General features: G+C 41.5%; 2 protein-coding genes across 4 annotated transcripts in view; one reads left to right on the top strand and one right to left on the bottom strand.

Moving 5' to 3' along the window:
- Positions 1-15,281, bottom strand: part of ST7L (suppression of tumorigenicity 7 like) — a 35,750-nt gene that overhangs the window by 18,382 nt on the left and 2,087 nt on the right. For 2 of the 3 annotated variants that reach the window (XM_040536277.1, XM_040536276.1), the window contains 6 exons: positions 4,268-4,477; positions 3,939-3,999; positions 2,370-2,452; positions 1,533-1,692; positions 943-997; positions 157-272 (listed from right to left, as the gene is read on the bottom strand). In XM_040536277.1, coding sequence (XP_040392211.1) covers positions 157-272; positions 943-997; positions 1,533-1,692; positions 2,370-2,452; positions 3,939-3,948 — 424 coding nt within the window. In that variant the 5' untranslated portion in view covers positions 3,949-3,999; positions 4,268-4,477. Of the gene's footprint in view, positions 1-156; positions 273-942; positions 998-1,532; positions 1,693-2,369; positions 2,453-2,723; positions 2,956-3,938; positions 4,000-4,267; positions 4,478-15,281 lie in introns of those variants that run through there. The other variant, XM_040536275.1, reaches the window with a different exon arrangement.
- Positions 3,187-15,034, top strand: CAPZA1 (capping actin protein of muscle Z-line subunit alpha 1). Its single transcript, XM_040536280.1, has 10 exons — positions 3,187-3,331; positions 8,434-8,497; positions 8,744-8,795; positions 9,656-9,719; positions 11,001-11,207; positions 11,624-11,703; positions 12,137-12,215; positions 12,696-12,767; positions 13,389-13,451; positions 14,032-15,034. Exons 1-10 carry the CDS (start codon positions 3,293-3,295, stop codon positions 14,170-14,172), a joined length of 861 nt encoding a protein of 286 aa, XP_040392214.1. The 5' UTR covers positions 3,187-3,292; the 3' UTR covers positions 14,173-15,034.

Here is a 15,281-nt window from a genome sequence, read left to right as displayed (position 1 = left end):
TTTTCTCTAACACCACCTATTAAAGCTCCTAGATAGTAGAGAAAGGCTATTTCAGAAAATATTTGACAAGACAGCTTGTACTACCTTGAAGTGTATTAAATATATCCACTCTACATATTCCAACTGTTATGTACCTTATGCATATGACACTGGTACCTGTATCTGAAGGCCGAAGGGCATCTGTATCACACGTGAAAAAGTTCTGATGATCTTGAGCAGACAAATTCATGTCATAGTATGTAAGGGGCTCCTTCCCAGTCACCCACGTGTATCTTCAATGGGAGAAATTTCAGTAAGATGCATTGCTAGTAAATAGTAACGCTGATGCAAAAAAGGATATCTGATGTGCTTAACTACAAGCTAGTGCAGATTTCATTATTGTTATTATTAATAAAAGACTGGAGTTACTAATCAGAAATTTTCAAGTACTCCTGTTCCATAATCTTAACAGTTTGCCAGCAGACTTCCTGCAGAGGGAAAGTCTTTCTGAGGCTGAAGTCCTAATCAACTTGAAAAACAGCTTCCTATGAAGCAGCTTTTTCTACAAAATAACACTAGGAGACTTAAATACAGTTGTATCTGTTTAATAAGAGAGATTTAAGATTCTGAGTCAGTCTCAGCCTCTGAATAAAACTGTAACAGCTGTAAGATCATGACTTTCATAGAGTTTTTGAAATAAGATGAAAATAATTCCGGGAATACTTTTCTCCTACTTTACTTTCAAATAAATGATGATGTTTACAATAATATTTGCATTCTTACATTGAAACTGCCAAAGCTTGGAGAGGTGCCTTTTAAACACAGGATTGGCATCAATCACCCCTATAATCTCACAGGTTTCAGCTGTCTCCCAATATTACTAGTACAAGCCCTGTAAAGGAGTCATGTGTATGCTCCCAATTAATTTTAAAAACATGCAATGGAAAGTAAGATAGTTAATACCTGCTATACTCTGCCCCTCTGAAAAGATTAAGAGGATTTCGCCACACCTTGCACTCTGAAAAGAAAGTACTTACTGAGTTAAGAGCAGAAATATTACCAGCTTGATTTAAAATGCAGTAATGCAAATGCAATCTTACTTTAAAAAGGAATTTTTATCTTAGATTTATTTGACCTGAGCACAATCATACAACCTTTATCATCTCCCTAAATTTCTGCTATCACTTAAATATTTTTGCTCCCCACCATTGTTGTGGTACAAAAGCACGTGGGAAAGATTAAACACTGCCATTTACATTCAAGCAATTTTACCTTGCACATGTTTAGAATAGCTAATATCTAGGGTTACTTAAACAGTTTTAGCTGAACGTGTAACATATTTTCTAGATGATGTTTTTAATAATGAATGTTTTAGATCAAAGATACATTATCACTCGATTTCTTTTATCATATTAATAAAACGCATCGTAAGCATAGGCCTTTCCCCAATTACTACAAGCACCAATGCTGAGTCAAAGCCATTTAAAACTCAACTCATTTGAACCAGTCGCCTGCAAGCTTAATGAAAACTGTTCGGACACATTAACAATCACCTGGCATATTCTGCCTGTTTGTCTCATTCTCTCCAACTGAGAATGCTGCTGGTGCTGGAGGGCTATTTTCCACACCGCCAATGAGGGGCCTCAGATGACTCACAGATACCTGCTCGATGAAAGATGTGCCATATTTTCGGAAATGCCACCACTCAAATACCTGTTACGGGAGAAAAAAGCATCAGAAATTTCCTTAGGCAACACCCTTCCAACATAAACATCAGAGATGAAAAGTAAATTGCACAGAGCAAGGACATCCCCTTGCAAATTATTACAGACAGGACCTATCTACATACAAATTAATACTAATTATCTGTTTCGGGCCTGTCTCATCATGTGGAATTACCCCCATAACATAGAAGAGATTGGAAAAAAAGTAAATTTTAGTCTTATCATGTTACTCTCCCCCCAGGTTGTTAGGATAACTTCTAAACCCTTTCAGAAAGTGCCTTGATCTTATACACTAAAGTGTGCTGTACAGGGAAACTGCATATGCAGCCACAACATGGATATAGCTTTTTCACTTTACAAAATTAATCCCAAATAATAAAGCACAAAATGGACAGTTAAAACAAGCCTGAGTTCCTTAAAATAGATTCAAGTTATTTTCCCCAGATACACCTAAACGTACAAGACACATAGGAAAAGAGTACTTATAATACATCGGAGAAGATACTCGGTAACAAGCTCCTTTGTAGTACAAAGGCACCCTCTAGAGTCTGATAAAAGCCTGTTTTTACCCTTACCTGGTACTTTACTCCTTACCATTTACCCTTAATGAAAGAATCTTAGAGGTGCTAAATTTGTTAAAGGAGAGGAGAATAGTGGACTACTTACAAATATCAGGCCAGATATGAAAGATGAGGTCACTGTAAGGGCAAAGTAGAATTTTGGAGTCAAAGTGCTTAAGAACACAGTCACTGTTAAGAAACACAAAAAACAAAGACTTAATGAGCAGAACTGAAAAACACAAAGAGCTTTTTATTAAACACTGCGTGAAATACTACGCAAACATAACACACAGCGCAGCCCGTGTAACTTCACAGGTTGTCATTTTATTAGAAAACCCTTTCAGTCTGCTACTGTCCTTCCGTAACTGTGACAGCCGATTGGGTTCCACGTGACCCACCCCCCAAAAAAAAATCGGTGTAAATTCTTAACGGGGCCGGGCAGGGCCCCCCCGCCTCTCACCGGCGGCCAGCCCGTCCCGGAGCCGCAGCGGCACCCGCAGCACGGCGTAACACAGCCCGAGCCCGGCAGCCACGGCCAGGAGCCCGCGGGCCCAAGGCGCCGCCGCCGCCGCCCGCCGCCGCAGCTGCTCCCAGCGCCGCAGCGCCGCGGCCGCCCCAGGGCACGGCGGCCCCCGCCCGCTCCCGGTCGCGGTCCCTGTCCCGCTGCCGTCCGCCATGGCCGCCGCCGGGGAACGCCGGGAGAGGGGCGGGGCGGGGCGGGGCGGGGTCCGCCCTCGGGGCTCGGCGCTCACCGGCCGGGATCCCCCGCGCCCGTCCCCGCGGCCCCGCTCCGGCGGCGGGCGGAGACCGCGGGCGGAGACCCCGCGCCCCGCCAGCCCCCCCCGCCCCGGCCGGGTCGGCCCTCACCGCCCCCCCCCCCAACAAGGCCCGTCCCGCCCGCCCCTAAGATGGCCGCCCCGCGACGTCTGCCCGCAGCCAAGATGGCGCCGGCCGCGTTTCCTGCCCGGCGCCCAGCCGCAGCGCCCGGCATGCTCCGCGCGGCGCCGGGCCGGGCCCAGAGGTGCCGAGATGGCGGACCTGGAGGAGCGGGTGTCGGACGACGAGAAGGTGGGGGGGGGGGGCTGCGCCGGGCCGCAACGGGACCGGGGGGAGGCCGGGGGGCGCCGCAGCGGGGCGGGGGGCCGCAGCCCCGGTGCCGCCGTGACAGGGCGGTGCAGGCCGCCCGCCCCCGAGCGCGGCGCCCTCACGGCGGGGCTGCGCCGCTCAAGGGGGTCCCGAGCGGGGTGGGAGGGGGGGGCGGGGAACGGGTCGTGCCTCCCGCTCCTGGCGGCGCACGGGCAGCCCCGAGCTGCCACAGAGGACGGGGCAGCCTCCTCCGAAGCGGTGAGCACCGACGGGCGGTAGTTGAAGGCAGAGCTGCCGCCTTCCCTTCCCTGCGCCGTGAAGATGAGCTCGTTTCGTTTCTTAAAATCCTGCGGGGCGTCGAGGCTTGGGGATCTTCAAAGATCTGGGAGTTTGGAGCCGGCTTTAATTTCTCTCTTAAACTGCCGCTTTCAGTTTCATTATGGCGACATTCGTTCTGACAGAGAACCTCAGAGGTCCCCTTCACCCGTTAACGTTTTAGACCATTGTTTGAAACAAGTATTCCAGAGCAGAACGTGTAGTCATCAGTACACTACTGAAATCTATCCGATATAGTATAAAAATCTTTAACCTGTTGGCATTTAGCTGAAATTTCATTTGAACTGCTGCAATGGAAACCATCACTTCATTGCATTCAATCTGAAAATTAAAACAAAGGTAAAGCTCTATCACGTTGTGGGTTATGGCAGTACAGCATTCAGAGCAGAGGAGGTGAGGTAAGTTGTTGGTAATCCAGCAGGTCATCACAGAGCTGGAAATAGAAATGGGGACTCCGTTTGTAGGCTGCATCTGAACTTGACTCTTAGCCTAGGTACTGAGTCTGGGAAAGAGAGCCAGCGGTGCAAGGCTCTGGGGCCAGCTTGGCCTTGTTCCCCTTGCCCCTACATTCACCTGAAATCTGCAGTTCTTTCAAAGCACTTTCAGGGAAGACACAGCCTGCAGGAGGCCCTTTAGGACTATGTGTGTCCAGATATTTTATTTGTCAAAGCAGCTGGGATTTCACTTGAAATTGGACCCTGTGTTCTACTTCATGTCCTGGCTCAGGCAACCTGGCATCAATTTAAAGTAGCTCCATGCCTGGCACAGGTAGAAAGCGAGGTTGTGAGGATTCTGAAAAAGAAACATGCAGTAAAGATTCATTATAGTATCCATTTTATAACCACTCAGGAAACAACAAAGAAAATCAAACAAAAGAGCAATAAAGTTAATTCCTCCCCTCACACCTCCCACCCCTATAAACTGCACTGCTTTATTCTCTGTAGGTGCATTTTAGGAAAGCTAGGGGTTCATTAGTTTAAACCTTACTGCGGTGTGTCCTGTTGTCTGTTTTCTGCTGCCATTTTACCAGTTTAAACTAGTAGTTGAGCAGCTTCCCTGTCAGCTACTTTCCCCATTTTAGAAAAAGGAAGTTAGTTTTGCTAGCTTACTGCAGAGCTACCTGAAATGGTAATGATGGCCAGGAAGTAGGTCAGTTTACAGAAAGTCTTTTTGTGCTTCTGCAAACGAACATCCTGTCGCTGTGCTGACACCGCTTTGAAACAAATCAACTCAAAAAATGACAACAGCAACTCAAATGCTTGACATTTAGGATTAAGTACTTCACAGTCTGCTTCCTGCACTCAAATCCTGATTTCAGTAGTTTGATTTAAGTACTTTATATTTTATTGCTTCACAGGAGAGTTGGTGCACAGGATGCTCTAAAAGAGTGAACAGTTTTCATGTGCAGTGGTTGCTGTTTGTTCACGGCTGGTTCTGTGAGAACATTTGATCGAAATGCAGAGCCCCCTTTGTGTTCTGCTCATCCTTTGAGGTGGAAGGCTAAAACTCCTGCAATATTTTTTTTGTTCTCATGCTCCCTTCCCCAAGGATATGTCTATCAGAAACTATCAACCTAAAAGTCAACCTGTTAAAGCCCCTGTCCCTTTTATGAAGGTTCCACGTACAGCACAATTCTGCAGCCACATCATTGTTGCTTTAGTGCATAGCGTCATTTTTTATGGCTTTTAGGGGCCTTGGTTTTCCATATGTTGATTTAAACGCCTTATAAAAAGTAATCTGTTCATCTGGAGCGTTAATTCGCAGTGCATGGTCTAGTCCAGTCCTCCCCTGAAATGGATCTTGGCATGAAGTGGGTATCTGTAAATGCTTTAGTGCAGTCTGATATGCCTCTATTAATGCTTACATTTGCACTTTCTCAGAAAAGCACATGGTATAATGTCAAGTCTTTCAGACATTAGGGCTCTCTCACAGTGAAGTCCACAGAGGATAGAAAGCAGAAGCATCCTTCTTAATTACTGCTGTTATCTTCATCACTATCCAAGCTTTCAATAGTGAAATCTAACATGGTTATGTGACCAATAAGTCCTAACTCCAGTCCTTCAAATCGTGAAAGTTTTCACACAATAAGTAGTACATTTTTAGGATTGCTGTATACTTACCAACCTTATCTAAAAGCAGAAAATCAGGAGAAAATGGTTTTACGTTTTGTATATTTGCACATGAACTACACAAGTCATTGACAAGTTGAAAAAATTCAGTACATGTTTTTTTTCCACTCATACTGCAGAATTATTTCAGGCATAAAGAACGTGCTGTGTTGTTTGTTTTTTTTTTTTTTTTTTAATATATGCTAATTTGGAAATCGATCTATTTTTATCTGAAGCTCTGCCCAGTAAGGACAGAGTTGTTACTTGATACTGCTGGAATAAGGCAATATACCCTTTGTTTGGAAAGGTGTGCATTTCCTTTCATGGCTTACTTTAAATCATCACAATCATCACAAGTGATACAACTTTTTCTAATTAAAAACGTGGAAGACTTGAAGCCGCAATGTTTTTCCAGCTGTGGCAGTAATTCAGATGAAATAGTTGAACGTATACATAAACCTTTGTTTTACTGCTCAAATGGAAAGTAGGAAGGTAATCAGAGTTTTAGCAAACATTCTGTAGTCATCTTCAATAAGCATCTAGTTGAGCAAGGCCTCTTACACAGCCTTGTTAGCTGTGCTTGGAAGAAGAGTGACATTTTTATCCTTGTAAGGTAAAGATCCAGTTTTGTGACATTTCCTGTTTCAAGTCTTGTCCAAGAAGATTTTATTCCCTTCTATCTTGTAAAAACCGTAAAAGATTTGGTTATAAAAGCAAACTCTTACTAGTTTCAACAGAATCAAACAAAGGCCACCTAAACCCTAATAATCCAAGACAAGTATATTGGATTTCAGAATACAATGAAGGCTTTTTTTTTTTTTAAAGAAAAATTTAAAAAAACTTTACTTTTGCTTTTACAGCTTCGAAGTTTACAGATAGTCAGGTATTTTCCTGCCAGCTGGACTTTTCACTTATTGATTGTATCAATTCCAATTCCAGATGCCTTAATTCTTTCACTAGTGACAGCTCATAGCTAGACTACGGTACAGTTTCCAATAAAATGCTATTTCAAGATAAGGGAAGGAGTAACATGCCAAAGAAGAAGGGTACCAAGTAATCCTCAAGAGAATGCATGCCAGAAATGCTGGCACACTACAGGGAGTAGTTCTCAGTTCTTTTTCTTACCCAGAGACTCCAAGCAGGCAGTAGCTCTTGAAGAAAGTACAGCATGGCTTTGATAACAAGAAACCAGCATGTTCTGAAAGCAAGCCCTGGCCAGTTCCAAATTCAGCACCTTTTTGATAAGCCAGCATGAGTTTTAACAAGCTTTCCACTGTTTCCTAATAGGTTTAAGGTCTAAAAGTTTGAGTATGTCCACTCGATGGTTTTGCACAGGACACATGATGCAGATGAAGAGCAGGTCCCTAAAAAGGGGCCTACAAGAAAGCAGGAGAGGGGCTCTGCCGGGGAATGTGGTGATAGGACAGGGAGTAACGGTTTCAGACTAAAAGAGGGTAGGTTCAGATTAGGATATTAGGAAGAAATTCTTCACTCAGAGGGTGGTGAGGCACTGGAACGGGTTGCCCAGAGAAGTTGTAGACACCCCCCCCCATCTCTGGAAGTGCTCAAGGCCAGGTTGGATGGGGCTTTGCGGAACCTGGTCTGGTGGGAGGTGTCCCTGCCCAGGGCAGGGTGGAATTAGATGGTCTCTAAGGTCCCTTCCAACCCAAAGCATTCTATGGTTCTGTTTCTATAATCAATATACATACAGACATGCTTAAACACAACATTGCAAGGCTTGGAGAGGTACTTGAAGATGTAGCAAGAACAGGGTTGGTTTACATTTCCTAGCCTTGTATTCCCAAAGTTTATAATACTGCACTTGCCTTTGGAGAGGGATTCCACCTGAAAAGTTTCTTTATGGTTGCTAATAGCTAGGCTGTAGCTTGTGCTCTCTGCAGTACACGAATACTTCAGATGAACTAAAGGATCCTGCACTGGGTGTTTGTTGTACCACAGGAGATATTTAGAATGACAGAATAAACAGATCCACATAGAATCCAATGGCAGTTGATGTAATTGGTTTACTGCTCAGTTTATAGAGCGATCAACCTCTCATCCTCCACCCATTGTTTGCTGTGAGTCAGTGGCATCTCCTTCAGCCAGCAGTAAGCAGCAAATGTGTTGCATCACAGGGAGTCAACAAGTCTTGCAGTGTGTCAGACACACCTTAGCGGTGTGATCACCCTGTAGGTTGCCGTCTAGTTAAAGCATCAGTTTTACTGCAGTGGTTTCTTATTCTTTATATATGTTGGCATTTAGGTTCCTGATTACTAGCAAAGACCAGGAAAAAATGTTTAGAAACGTCACCAAGAGTGGGCAGCCAGCATTTATATTCTTTAAAAAAAATAAAAAGACAACTACAAAGGTTGAATAGTTCCCATTCTAACAGGTGCCCATGTGGAGTTTGGTGTTCTTGCTGAGTACATTTGGGGTTTCTTTGCACTGAAAAAAAAATGCCTAGGCTTATGAGAATGATGATTTCTACTTGGAAAAGACATCTAGATTTCTCCCTAAACATGGGGCTTGTTATTACTGTCAGATTTGGGTTTGTTGGTGAATTGCTTCAGTGTAGGTTGCAGTGTGTATGAATTCAGTAAACGATCTTTTGTCTTTAATTACTTCTCTGCATCATTGTAGGTGCGTATAGCTGCAAAATTCATCACTCATGCACCCCCTGGAGAATTCAATGAAGTATTCAATGGTAAGTAAATGAAGAAAAACGATCAGTAGCATTTTCTTCACATTTCATCTATGAGAGTCTATGGTTATGTCATGATATGTTGTTTTTAAGGTCAAGTAGAAGCAAGGGAAAAGCATGCACTCATTCTGTGACTACTTATGCTTGATGAAATGATTTTAATCATTCATGTTTTTGTACAGTTGAAAATGAAATAAAGAAACATTTGTTCAAAACCAATAACCTGTCTGAACACCCTTTTTTCTCCAGATGTCCGGTTATTGCTCAACAATGACAATCTTCTCAGGGAAGGAGCAGCACAGTAAGTATTAATGTTTCAAACATAGAATGTGTGCTTCTGTGGTTATTATTTGACTTACAACCATGATTCTGTGACAGAGCAAGCCATTTGTTCTATTGAGAGCAGTCTGCTGTAGTTCGTTATCCCCAAACAAAATATATAACAAAAGGCATGGCTGATTCTTTTTAAAAGGCTTAAATTGGAATTTGTGGTGTAGAGGCCATATGAAACTGACAGGAAGGCAATCTGCCAAAAAGAGTAATTCTGCAGCAGCAGGAATGTCTGATCTTGTTGAAGCATGATTTGTTAAGCAAGTGAAGCCTGAAATACTGAGTAGTCCTTAGCAAGAGCTAAGGAACTAAGTTCTTAAGAACTTAGTTCTTAGTTCTTAAACTGCCCTCAAAAAATACTTTCAGAATATCTTGTTTACTTGTGCAGTCTCATCAGGTGTCTCAAGGTTATGCATACAAGCCTTTTGATGCTAAGGTTTTACCTTGAGCTGTGAGATCAGTGAGCAGGTCTTGACAGAAGAAAATTTGCTGTAAATATTAGTCTACTCATATTTGTTTACCTTACTGCGAAATTTTAGCTGGTGTGTTCCTGTTTTGCATTGGCTTGCTCATTATCCCTCAGGCTGCCTGCTGTTCTACTTTTGAACTCTGTACTTTCATGGTCATCACTAAATAAATCTGACTTTAGACCGGGTGTTTTTGTAGCTATCATCAATAAAAGGTATTGAAAAATCCTTTAAGAGTGGTAGTGTGTATTATTTGCAAGTTTAAGTTGAAGTTTTCTGTAGTATAAATCACACCATGTACTTATCCCTGAGTGAAGATAAATGTGAATGTACAGCTGAAGTTCATGCTCTTAATTCTTAACAGTGCATTTGCACAGTACAACATGGATCAGTTCACTCCTGTGAAGATAGAAGGGTATGATGACCAGGTAAGGGAAAGCTTTACACTGAATGTTTGTATTACTGCACTATACAGAAGGAATAAATGTGTTGTTTCATCAATATCTTGATGATTTTCGTTCTACCTGCAAATCATCTTTCCTCCTTCCACTAGATCATCCTCATGTTACCAAGTTTTTGTTCTTGTATGAGAGGCATAGGTGAAGTGTTCCCTTAAAGCATTGTCTGTTACTGCCTGGTAACTAATTCATTGCTAAGTAGAGCCCCACATCAAAGTCACTGCAATTCCAGTTAAAGTATGATTGATTAAAGATTGTTACTACATGCTCACATTCCTACTGTGATTCAGTAGTGGATTCTTAGTAGTGTTTATGCTATGGTCTGCATTTTCATCCATCCCCAGTTACCTAAAAAAAAAAAATCATTGTATCTTAGAATATATCAATGTAATACTGCCCAATCCATGTCAGCAAAGCTTTTCCCTTTTATAATGCTTCTTATAAAAAGACTAGGGAACAATGTCTTTTCTAGAATGGCCCAAGCTTTTAGTTTTAACATGCCTACACACTGAAGTAGGACTTTTTACAGGATTTTTTTTTTTTTTTGAGAGCAAGAAGTAAGTGCTACAGAAGATAGAAAGCTGGCTTGACCATCTGTTCTATTCTGAGCTAAGTACTGACCTAGCTTTCCTGGTGTCCCAGATATGTTCATGGGAGACATATTTTAAGAGGGCTGTCCGTAGAAATAGCTTTGACGAGAGGAAGCTACTGTACAACCTGCAAAGTGAGCCAGTGTTTGGGAAACCAGAGAAATCTGGTGAATAAGACAAAGGAGAAAGAAGTTACTGTGCTGCTTTGCTGTCTGTTTAGTTTGTATGCATCAGAAGTAGCCATGTCTACCTTCCCTCCTCAGCTGGAAAGAGATCTAGTACAACATGGAACATGACAATAAACAGTCAATTCCAGAGAAAAATTCTTAGTTTCTTTCAGATATGGGGAAGAAAAACAAAATTTTAAAAACAAGACCACTTGTTTGTATTGTAAGGTGCCCAACTTTAAGCTAAGTGTATATGTTACTGTAATACAGTCATTTCTGGGACAGAAGACTAGTGCAATATTAACTGCGAAGAGCAGACAGCTCACAGCCTCACCACAACTACTCTTAGTTGAAATTATTACAGAAAATCCATGTTTCTTTATGTGATTTTGTAGTTAGATGACCATCCATTGAGACATGGATAACTATTCAAATAGACAAAACACATTTATAGCAGCATAAGAATGTATTAATTTCAGTTTCTTATTTTACAGGTGTTAATCACAGAACATGGTGATCTGGGCAACGGCAGATTTTTAGACCCAAGAAACAAAATCTCTTTTAAGTTTGATCATTTAAGGAAAGAAGCAAGTGATCCCCAGCCTGAGGACACAGAATCAGCTTTAAAACAATGGAGAGATGCCTGCGACAGTGCATTGAGAGCTTATGTGAAAGATCATTACCCAAATGGCTTCTGTACTGTTGAGTATCCATCTTGTTTTGTTGAAAATTCTTTGCTCGGTGTCACTCAATACTTTGAGTGGACTTTGTGCTAAGCAGTGTTGTTTGAATTCTCCATCCTCACTAGTGTTTTTGCTAACTTTAGAACAACAAATTTCAAAAAGGGTGCAAATATCTTGGTATGCACATAGTGGTAGAGATTTATTAGACCACCTTGTTCATATTTATGACTGCCAAACACCTTTCCACCTGCCATTAAAGAAAAGGAGGCATTATTTGCACATGATTGCAAGTGGAGGTGCTGGACAATGTAACTAGTGGTAAACATTCCCAGTGGGATACCACAATGCCAAACCTCCACAGTGCTACCAAGAACAGAAATTGCAAGTGGTTTTCTTCAGCTCTTGTGCCATTTTAACTCTTTTTCTGAATGCAGGTTTATGGTAAATCTATAGATGGACAGCAGACAATTATTGCCTGTATTGAGAGCCACCAGTTCCAGCCCAAAAATTTCTGGTAAGGCTACTTAAACAGTGCATTTTCTTCCTTTACTAGTCCTCAAACAAACCCTTCCTCTATCTCTACTGGGGGTCTGAAGGGCAAGCAGCCTTGGGCTTCCCCAGGAGCTCTGATTCTCATTCTTTAGTCTATTTTGCTTGCAAGCCCTTTGGCACTTCCCTAAAGCTTCCAGTGAGGCTCAGTGACCTACCTAGAGAAAAATTTATTAGCAGAGCTGAATAGACACCCCCTTATGTATTCCAAAGCATGAGTACATTGGAGCCAGCCTGTAATGAAGCTGCACTGTGGCAAGCTAGGCTTCAGAAATGGAATTCAGTGGCATATAAGGCACTTCAATACTGATCACAAGATAGCAGGAATAAATTGCTCATTAATGTAGCTCTTTGTTAGCACCTACTGGAAATAGTTTACATGCTTTGATTGTTCTTAGGAATGGTCGTTGGAGATCAGAATGGAAGTTTACCATCACCCCACCAACAGCTCAGGTGGCTGCAGTGCTCAAGATCCAGGTGAGCTGCATTGTCTGGAAATAACAGGAGAGGCTGCTTGCCTTACACTAATGCATGCGACTCAAAACAAGATGCTGAAATACAGCAGAGATGTCCTCCTGGAGTCAAGATACTATTAAGCTAACAATTCAGGAAATTAATTCTTAAAACTTCAGTGTTTTGGGCATTGCTTACAACCTGGCCTGTGGCTTATTATATAGCATTACCCTATACGCCTCCAAGCCTGCTTGACTTTGTACGGCTAAAACCTATTCCATGAATTCTTTTAAAATTGCTCTTATTTCAACTCTAGGCGTTTACTTCATTAACATAATCTTGAACAGTCTTGACAAAGAATGAAACCTTACTGCTTTTTGTCTCCACGTAAGCAGAGAAGACTGGCACAACAAAGCTGTTGTGCCATTCTGGTAGCATTTGGGGGCTCTAGGGATTATAAAATGAGCGTTAATGATAACCTGCATTTTGTCTGTCTTTGTTTAGGTTCATTATTATGAAGATGGTAATGTTCAACTGGTTAGTCATAAAGATATCCAGGACTCTGTACAGGTTTCAGTAAGTATGCCAAAATAATTTTTAATGATAAAGCACCTATTTTGTTTCTTGAATATCTCATGAATTATACCCTTGTATGACTACATTCCATTGACTTTAATGTAAGTTTAGAGTGCCTAGTCAGTGTAGTTGTAGCGTTTATTGTTGCATGGAAAACCCAGATTCTTAATTGCTTAAAAAGAAGTCTACTTAAAAAGTGCAATCTCCATTGAACAGCTTATCTTATGAGTGTCAGTTAAAGATGGCAGAATATGCCCTTCTGTATACATCCTAGAGAACTGAGACGTAAAAGCAGTATACTAAAGGAAAATAAGCAGTCCTGTAGTACAGTAGAGGGAGCAATTGTCATAAAATCCCTAATCTGTACCATGAAGGCCTACTTCCCTTTTGCTCACTAGGGTGCAGTCCTGTTTCAGTTTGGAACACAAGCTTAAGCTAGTATCTTGAACTCCACGGAGATGTGTAGTGAGTGGAAGGAACCCAGCTACAAATAGCAGCTGCCACCTCACATTATCCATTTCATCTATACTCAGTCTGTTTTTTGAGAAATCCATTGCATTAGAAATCCATTGCATATAAGTTATTTTTGAACATATAAATATCTATTTTTCCCCTTTGTAGAGTGATGTCCAGACAGCTAAGGAATTTATTAAGATAATAGAAAACGCAGAAAACGAGTATCAGGTAAGATCAGTAGCTGTTAAATAAATGCAATTGAATCATTTCAATTTCCATTTACGGTTAAAGGAAGTACAAAAAATTGACCTCTAATTCTGTTTCTGACTTACTGTGACTGTTATCTGTTCTTATCTGTTAAGAAGAATTACTTTGAAAAGGGCATTAGTATTTGTTGACAGAATCTAGTTGTAAAGCTATGTGTAATTAAAATAACTATACAGCAAAATTGATTATTAAAGGATTACAAATGATGCCTGGAACAAGCATGGAAGGGGAGTGGACAAGTCTAATAGTTTTCCTGACAGGTAAAAATAGTGAAAAGGAAATGCGTGAAAGCTTTTTATGTTGTCCCAGCCTGTGTGCAAGAAGCAGATGAGATACAGATAGTTCAGAAACACCTGTGAGTGTAGCAATGTCTCCTTAGGAGAGTTTCATAGAATCCCTTTGCTTGCACACACACTGGTGACAGCATTAACTAGTCAGTAGCATGCCTTCCCCTTGTAGAAAGGGTTTTGTGGCTTTAACAGAGTCTCTTTTCCAGAGTATATTTTTACGACTATAACTGAGTCTACTTTTGCCATTGCAGACAGCAATCAGCGAGAACTACCAGACTATGTCAGACACCACTTTCAAAGCCTTACGCCGGCAGCTACCTGTCACCCGCACCAAGATAGACTGGAACAAAATCCTCAGCTACAAGATTGGCAAAGAAATGCAGAATGCTTAATGTGGAAATAAGGAGATTTATGAAACGTTTGTGTGCAAAAAACAAATGTGGTCCTATGCCAAGTAGATGGTTCCTAAACCAGTGCAGGATTTTTCTAGGGCTTTCAAAGTTAACAGGTTTTCTAGCCTCAGAGAAAACTGTGGAACAAATAGCGTTGTCTTTGTGTTTTGTGTTTCCTGCCGCATAAACTTCCTGTTGTGACTGCATATACTGATAGGTTGTTTTAATTAAACCACATTCATGGTTCAGAAGTATAGCTGTTTTCAATCACTAATTGTACTGGTTGGAAAACTTCCTAGCTGGAAAAGCCCTACTATAAATACAGCTGAGGGTGCAGAGCATTTCCTTCACCTGTATACAGCACTCCAGGTACTCCAGTAACTTTGTCAAATCTGCCAACAGCTCAAGGCGCTATGCTGCAAGATATAGTAATGCAAGAGACAGTAAGTGCTCCTATGTATCCTTACTACTGACCTCCACAAAGCAAAAAGCCTGTAGGCTTAGATTTTACTATACAAAATGAGTTTACAAAATCCATTACAGAAATCCCTACAAAGCCAGCTCTTCCAGGGTCTCTTTTTAATCTGAAGATTTGAGCCACGTTCTCTGAAAGTGAACGTTTTTGCTCTTCTTTCCCTCATGTATGTACGGTTATCGGACGTCTGCATTTTTACAGGCTGCAAGCATCTGTGTTGGATCACTGCTGATCCATGTAGACTGGATGAAGATTAAAATGCAAATGTCTACAGAATAATAGGTGTGTTGCGCTTTAATGCTTTGTGGCAGGTTCATAGAATTTGTATCACAGGTGTATGGATGGATAGTGTACAAAATAAATAAACTTGCACCAAAGTGAGAGAAATAACCTTTCCATTTTGTCTCTATTGTGGCCAGTTTCTTGTCATACTTAATGGGAGATTCTGGAATTAATTACTTCATTGCTCTCTAACTGCTTGCTCGATGTTACTTTGTTTTTCTGTAAAAATCAAAAATAGCAGTCCTATCAGTTTCTCTTAAGGGGAGGTTGAAGAGGCACGTGTATGCTTTCCTCAATTTAAACTTGGAAAGTTGATTCATTGCAAAATGAAACCCCTTTGGTTAATTCACTT

The sequence above is a fragment of the Cygnus olor genome, chromosome 24 (genome assembly GCF_009769625.2).
Source record: "Cygnus olor isolate bCygOlo1 chromosome 24, bCygOlo1.pri.v2, whole genome shotgun sequence".
In the NCBI taxonomy this organism is placed as follows: Eukaryota; Metazoa; Chordata; class Aves; order Anseriformes; family Anatidae; genus Cygnus; species Cygnus olor.
This window is presented reverse-complemented; position numbering and strand designations above follow the sequence as displayed.

Coding starts and splice junctions, on each gene's coding strand:
- CAPZA1 (XM_040536280.1), top strand. CDS start 3,293: ATGGCGGACCTGGAGGAGCGGGTGTCGGACGACGAGAAG. Junction 11,208..11,623: donor ACCCAAATGGCTTCTGTACT/GTTGAGTATCCA, acceptor TTCTGAATGCAG/GTTTATGGTAAATCTATAGA. Junction 11,704..12,136: donor TTCCAGCCCAAAAATTTCTG/GTAAGGCTACTT, acceptor GATTGTTCTTAG/GAATGGTCGTTGGAGATCAG.